The 7,975-nt window shown below is 41.5% G+C and overlaps 1 protein-coding gene across 1 annotated transcript; it reads left to right on the top strand.

Moving 5' to 3' along the window:
• ascl1b (achaete-scute family bHLH transcription factor 1b) lies at positions 1–2,528 on the top strand. Its single transcript, XM_044124968.1, has one exon. It carries the CDS (start codon positions 1,195–1,197, stop codon positions 1,795–1,797), a length of 603 nt encoding a protein of 200 aa, XP_043980903.1. The 5' UTR covers positions 1–1,194; the 3' UTR covers positions 1,798–2,528.
• The last annotated feature ends 5,447 nt before the right edge of the window (positions 2,529–7,975 follow it).

Here is a 7,975-nt window from a genome sequence, read left to right as displayed (position 1 = left end):
GTGTCAGAGACATTTTATTTTTTGAGTGTAGAGCTGTTGCGCTTCCATACTGATTTCCTACAGGGATTTTTTGCGCCAGAGACTTTTTAGCATAAACAACAGGTTTCTTGGATGTTGTATGACAACACTTGAAAAGTAAAAAAAAAAAAGAAAAAAGAAAAAAAGAAACGTACAATAATTATGAAATGGACACATTTTGAAGTCAAGCGAGGACAACTTGCTGATTATTTTTTCGCCCTTCGACTGTCCAGTGAAATGTGGTGCTGAAATTCCACATTCGTGAAACCGGACTTTAGAACTGGGTTTTTTCGAAAACGTTTTTGCACCTTTTTTGAATTCAGCTGGACTTACTTTGAGTAGAGAGGTCACATAAAGTTATGTAGAAAGATCTACATAAAGTTAATTTGATGTTTTGATTAACTTCTCATTATGCTAACTTCGTCACCTTATTATTTTTATTTTTTTTTTGCGTTTTTGAGACACGCTTGCAACTTATTTTCTCTTTGCAGATTTTGTCGCCTAGATACGATAGTGAGCGTCCTTGGTATTTACGATTGTAAATAGCTTCAGGAGAAAGATGGTCGAGGCTGGGGAAGTGGCGGTGGTGGTGGTGGGGGTGGAGTCACTGATAATTTGAAGACGTGCCAGAGTTACAATGTTGGATTCAAAAGGCATTTCAAAGAACCGAATGCACTTTTTCCCTTTATTCCCCACTCTTTTTCTTCTTTCTGTCTGTATTATTTTTCTCCCTTTCTTTCTTTTCGCACGGTTGCAGGCCGTTTGAATCGACCAATGGGCCTTCAAGTTGAAGACATTGGAATGTAAATGAGCCCAGCGCGTGCTCCCGGCGCAGTGAAAGCTCGGGATTGTTTATTGAGCTCCCTGAGCCACGCGCCTGGCCCGAGGGGGAGTCGGGCTTGCTGGAGAATCACACAGCGGGGGCGGGGCATCGCCACGAAAAGCGTGCGTCTCCCCAAAAAGAGGGGTGTGGGTGGGGTGCGTGCTGGGGCGCGTGTTGAAAAAGAGGAGTGCTGCCAAAGTTTGGGTCAGATCGGCTCGTGGAGTGTAAGCAGTCAAGAGAGAGTTGGACGAGAGTTAGCCACACGGTCCCCACGCGAAGGACACGAGAGCTGAACACTGCCAACCCACTCACTTACTCTCTTAATTCATCACGTTAGAAGCTCTGTCAGCGAGATGGAAACTGCGACCATCACCACTACGCAGACGGCATTCACCTTCGGACGCGCCACCATCAGTCTGCACGCACCGGCCCAGGACGCAGCAGGACCCGCAGCGCACCCGAACGCCAGCGCGGCAGTCGCCTTCCAGAGCAAAACCAAGGTGCTGAAGAGACAGCGCTCCAGCTCCCCGGAGCTGCTGCGCTGCAAGCGGCGCTTGAGCTTCAACGGCCTCGGCTACTCCATTCCACAACAGCAACCCGTGGCCGTGGCCCGGCGGAACGAGAGGGAACGGAACCGGGTCAAGCAGGTCAACATGGGCTTCCAGACGCTGCGTCAGCACGTGCCGAACGGCGCCGCTAACAAGAAAATGAGCAAAGTGGAGACGCTCAGGTCCGCGGTGGAGTACATCAGGGCTCTGCAGCAGCTCCTCGACGAGCACGACGCAGTCTCAGCCGCGTTCCAGTGCGGGCTGCCGTCCCCGACGCTCTCCAACAGCTACTCCGCTGACCCGGAGTCGCCTCACTCCAGCTACTCGTCAGACGAAGGCGGCTACGAGCCTCTGAGCTCGGAAGAGCAGGAACTGTTGGACTTTACAACCTGGTTTGACAGATACTGACCCAGCCAGCGCCGCAATCAGACTCTTTTGGCATGAATCGGGCTTCTCGCAAGAAGTGCTGACACAGCTTTCTTCAGCCTGCGCGCTGTGCTTGCAGGTGATTTGTATCCCTTGAAGCTTCTGAGGGAGCAAAGCAATAGTGAGAAAGTGAGAGAGGGAGCATCCTGTCGCATATAAACAGCGGCTACCTTCCCCTTCCCTCCCTCCCCCGAAAGAAAGAGAGGAGCTGGACTCACACTGACGCGTGAAAATGTTGACGCTCTGTTTGATTAAGTGCAATTAAGCTGCGACGGAGCAGGATAAGTGCAGAGACGGTGCTGAAATTCCTGCAGGAAACACGGACTGCCTTCCTCACCTGCTGCACTTTTTTTTTCTTCCTCCTGGAAGATGACGCGTCAACGGACTTTTTTCAGTTATGACGTAGTAGCTTACATTTTGTAACACTGTAACATAGGACAAAGTGTTTTAACACGGAGACATTATTTTTGTACAATGAGCCAAACAAAAATGTTATTACTGCCACTTTTTTTCTGACAGCGTAGTTGCCCTGAGAAGCAGCTGTCAGGTATGGCATGTGTGACGCGTATGACTACCTGTGACCGATTGTAGTGTTTTTCTTCTTTTTGATAGAGAACCTTTATTGATGTATGCACTTGTTTCTCGTAGTCGAAATGTAAATATTCGATTTTAACAGATATATTTTGTGTAAAACAAGTTTTTTTTAATAAATAAAGTTAAACCTATTTATATTATGTCTTTGCAGTGTGCTGGTTATTCACTTTATCTTGGGTGTGCAGGCGTGTGTGGGTGTGTGTGTGTGTATGTGTGTGTGTGTGAGAAGGAGAGAGAGGGGGAGACAAGTGTGCTGGACGGTAATTGAGCAAACTATAGGGAGCTTCTCTATTCCTCTATTCAAAGCCCCATGCGTGACCTTTTCCCGACTTGGTTGTGCTCACGGGGAAAATTGCGCAGCTGGGTGAGCACTCAATAACCATTATTGACGCGCACCTTCCACGGCGCTTTGTCCGCATTCAAAGCGGGGAGATTAATATTACGTTTCATGCATCGCATTGTTTTCTTTTGCATACACCAATAATAGCTCAGAGTGCCTGGGGCGGAGGGAGAGGATGGAGAGGCGAAGGTGGGGGCTGCAATTCATTTCACTCAAAGGGCATATAGACACTTTGAAATATAGCTCGGGGAAAGTCAGCGAGACAATAAGGCGGGTCAAAATTCTTATTGCCCGGTTGAGATCAATCTAAATAAAACCTGGGGTTGTAAGGCTGCTTGTATCCCCGACTGTGTTTTTCATGGAGCACACAAGCCAATCAAGAAGCCCGTCTCCTGCCAAAATGGGGAGGACAACACCCCATTGTGAGCGCCATTGTGCGTAGCTTTTGCGCCTCATTATGCGAATTATGGAAGATCTTCTGTGGTAAACAAACACCCGAAGCTTAATTCAGGGAGGCAGAAATAGAGTGAAAGAGGATTCATGTCACCTGGATATGGACAGGTCTCGACTTTGAAAGTGATAATTGAGATAAATTTGGCTTGCTCATAATTTCGAAAGTGCAATATTTGTGACTTCTTATAATTATGACTGAATATCTCAGTCTCAAAGTCAAATTACAGTTGAACTGATAGAATAGCTTTCAGTGTTAAAATGAATCTTATGATTATGAAAAACATAAACTCGGAATCTCAGAAGACTGTAAAATCAGAGTTATGACAATGGAGGACATCTGTTATCAGCTTGAAATGACAAAAACTGCAATTAGGAATTTGCACGTCACAATTATGATTCTGGCAGTCAAAAGTGTTACTTTAAATGTAAAAAGTTTCCTAAAGTATACACGAGTTTGGAATTGAAATGATGAGTTGAATGTCGTAATTGAATCAATCCCAGAATAGTTACTTTGAAATCCGTATTGTGACTTTAATTATCAGAAATTTTACTTTGAATCTCATATTTGTGAGGTAAAGGGTCACAATTGTGACTTGAAATTTCCCAATTCCAAGTTCCAGTCCTAATTTTAGAAGTCAAGTTATGACTTAATTTGTAAGTAAAGTAAGTAAACTCTTACTTCAACTCATACTGATTCATTTCCAAATCAAAATCATGTGTTCAAATTTTAAATGGAACTCGCATCTCGTAATTATAACATTGAATGTCAAATTTATTTCTTTGAGTCTTGTGAGTTTGAAATCTAAAATAATTGGTAGCCTATCTTATAAATATGGATTTGTATTTCAAAAACATAACCTAAGAAAATCAGATAATAATGATGTATCTTATATTTATTACCTTTAACGTCATGTCCAATGGTATTTTTATTTCAAGGGGCGGAAATGGGCTTCCACATAGATCGTTTTAAGGAAAAAGGTAGAACCAGACATCGTGTCAACTTTTTATAAACTTAAACAAAAAAAGTTTCCTCTGGTTCGTCTCTTTCTCTCTCTCTCTCTCTCTCTCCTTCTCCTTTTCCAAAGCAGACTGGAAGACAAACGCACCAGCCTGCAGGTGTGAGACACGTGCCCTGCGTTCAGTGACAAAGCCTCTCGCACTCCTATTGGCTTACGGCTCGCGCATGCGAGGCCTGTCAGGTGGAAGCAGCGACAGAATCAAACAAGTGATAGATGACATTAATTACCCTCTCCATTATAACCTTTAACGCCAGAGAGGCTCAAAAAGACGAATCAATGCGAGGCGCAGAAGAACCCCCGCTAGTCCACTATTGTTGGCTCGAAATGCGGTTTCTTACGCGGCCCAGTGTCAGGCAGAGGCCACGGCACCAAGCGAAAATAAGAGCTTGTCCCTCGTCCCGTTTGGATGGATATTCTATTCTTTCTTTGAGGAGGTGAGGGGGGAAATGATTTATCCATGTCAGCTTGTGCATGGGTCATTTTCACCTCCATAATATATAAGGGCCGTTTTAATTTTGGCTCAACATCAATCACTAGCTGCTCATGACTGTTTACTTGCGCAATAGGGCTGATGCGTGAGTGAACAGGAGTCCTGATTGGTCATCTGTTGCAACTATCAGAATGGTGAGATGGGTTTCCGTTCATTGTGAGTTCTTTAGGGTAATGTTTGAGGCAAAAAATCCTGCGACCAATGCTTACCAAAACCACTTCTATATCCTTTTCATCAAAATTGGTTTATCTCTGCAAGACCTGAAATATTCTGAAATATTGTATCATTTTATTGAGTTGTGCTTGACGTAATAATCCTTCTTTAAGTAAATGTGTGCTTTTCTTTAAGTTTTTCTCCTTTAGTCAAAATTAAAAGCACAAACTTCAGTTCAAGTCGTGAGCTAGATCAACACAAAGTAGCACAGAAAGCCACTATTAAACGATGAAGTCCTGCAGTAGGTGGTTTTCTTTAAACAAAGCCAAATTTTAACAGGCACCATCACAGACAAAAAAAAAAAAAAAAAAAAAAAAAAACTAAAGCTGAACATCAGCTTGAACACATCATCCCCAGAGCTAAACATGGAGGTGACAGCATCATGCTGTGGGAGGCTTTTCTTCAGCAATGATTTTGAACCTATAGTCAGAGGTGACAAGGTGGTGGAGGGAGTCAAATAAAGGGCAACACCACCAGGCACTCAAAAGGCCATTCACTCATTCATTTAAGGCAAGTGTTCAGCAGTAGAAAAACTCATAAAACATGCATGATAGTGGATCCCGAGGATCAGGAACTCACACAGTCAAAGTCCAGATCTGTAAATTCAACTGAGAATCTGTGGTAAGGCTTGAAAACTGATGTTTGTAGAAACTTTATCTAATCTGAGCAAGCTTTGGGGGTATCTTACAGAAAACATTGGCCAAAGTTTAGATTCTGGAAATATGAAAAACAGATTTTTATTTATTTTTTGGCATATCTCAGAAAAAAAAAATCATCTGCAATTTCCACAAAACAAAGCATTTAGAATGGAGTGGAAGCCGAAAACAAACCCATGCCACACATTTCAAATTTTTTTCTTTGTGATAAATTTAGAAAACTACATACTGGTAATGTTCAATCAATACGCAGTTTGATTGAACTTTTTAAAAAAGTTTTTAAAAAAACAACAACTTCTATTTATAGAGAGACAAATCTTCCAGTATCCAGTATATTTACTTTTTATAGTGATAAATGATAGCATACTTTTTTATATAAAAAAAATCTGAAAATATGATTTTGGACATTAGCTTTGAAACCGATTTAACTGCTTGAACAAAAATATAAACACATCACTTTTTTGTCATATTGGGGGTTGCGGGGTTAGAAGAATTGAACCCTAATGAACAAATTATTATTATTATTATTTTTTTTTTGGGAGTACAGGGCAAAAAAAAAAAAAGATTTTCAATCCAAGCCAATATGATGAATAATAAATGGTGTGTCCTTTAAAACAAAGAACCTGAAGATGGAACATGAAAGTGAATCAGATGCAGACTCTGTGCAAAAACGAGATGCTGTGCAGCCTTGAGCGCAACGTTAATGTTTAAACAAAATCTCCACATGAGTTTATCTTTAACACAGACAGAGAGCATGCTGAACTGACGTAGCTGTCTCATTTATCCCACCACCACCCACTTACCTTCTACACCGAGCCCCCTTTCAAAACACATACACACACAGCAGCTGGAGAAGAGACAAGTTAGAATGTTCTTATTCTCCCTCTGTAAGCGTGGTTTCTCTCCAGGTACTCCGGCTTCCTCTCAAAGTTCAAAAACATCATTATTAGACTACCTGGTCTCTGTAAATTGCTCTTATGTGAATCTTCTTATAAAGAAGTAAAGGATGTGCCTTCTCTCTCTCATTCCTTCATTTGTCTCTAATATTTTTTTTATAATTAAAATTTATAATAGTTGTATGCTTGAGTCTGCAGGTCTTCATGGGTTTTGAAAACATAGATTATGTTTGATGTTTGAAGCTTTTCTAATAAAACTCAGATATTTTGATGAGATGTGGAGCAAACACATCTTTCAAAAGCATTCAATATTGAACGAAGGTCAAAGGAAAGTGATAAATGGTCTTACAGAATTTTTACAAATAAAAATTGGAAACTCTGCTTTGCTTTGGCATTCAGTATGCGCTAATCTAACACCCCTAAAATATTGCTGTCCAACCACTTGTTTTTAGAAGTAGTAAATTGAGATTCCATGTGTCGTGTATTTTCAGTATAAATAAGCTGTTTTGTGAAGGCCTCAGAGGTTTGTTAAAAACCTTGGGAAACAAACAGCATCACAAAGAAGAAAAATCACAGCAGACAGTAATAGAAATGTGGAGAAATTTGTAGCAAGACTAGCTTAATAAAACAACATCTGGAGACATAACTCAGACTCTACCAAGTCGTGTTGATCACTGATTATCAAATGGTGGGCCGGATGTGGGCTGTTGTTGAAATAAGTCCATGTGAGTGCTATTAGCAGTTTACCATTAGAGATGCTCTTCCTGAATTCTGAGCGAGGTGTGACTGAGGGACCTGAAAATAAATGCATGCCGCACTTTTCAGATGATCATTTATGAATACATATTAGAACCATGCATCCTTCCCTTCCATTTAACAACTATGTGATACATTGTGCTGATTTATCACATAAAAAAAAACTGTAAAATAAGCTTGTGGTTATCACGAGAAAATGAAATAAATAAATATGGGTATTTTTCTAACCAGCGCATCAACTGCACAAATATGAAATATGAGTACCATTATACAGTTCCAGTGGAATCTGTTTTCCAAAAGATCTTTTCCATAGCAAAATTTATTCCATCAGATTTTACTTCAGAAATTCCCGCAACGCAAGCAATCAGGTCACACACCAGTGTGTCTGAAACGTTCCACCAACTCCGACTTTTAGCAAACCAGTGCACGGCACACAGCCGCCAAGTCACTTTAACATTCTGACAAAAAGTCAACTCGAGATTTTCTTCTGCCTCTTCTAAAGAAGAAATCTTTTCCCTTTTAACAGAAGACTAAAAAAAAGAAAGAAAGGGGAAAAAAAAAGCAATTCTAAATGCGTGCAGCCAGGCACTTTTAACTGACACCTCTCTGTGTGAGTGAATAGGCCTTAAACTTCAGATGACCCAGTAGAAGAAGAACCAAGCTCGGGCTTGAAGGATGGAAGGATGGAAGAGGTGGGGATGTGTGGCTGGGTGGAGGTGGCGGGGCAGTTATTTGCATGGCCT

This window comes from Gambusia affinis, linkage group LG08 (genome assembly GCF_019740435.1).
Source record: "Gambusia affinis linkage group LG08, SWU_Gaff_1.0, whole genome shotgun sequence".
Lineage (NCBI taxonomy): Eukaryota > Metazoa > Chordata > Actinopteri > Cyprinodontiformes > Poeciliidae > Gambusia > Gambusia affinis.
This window is presented reverse-complemented; position numbering and strand designations above follow the sequence as displayed.

Excerpts from the sequence above, each read along its gene's own strand:
- ascl1b (XM_044124968.1), top strand. The coding sequence starts at position 1,195 with ATGGAAACTGCGACCATCACCACTACGCAGACGGCATTCACCTTCGGA.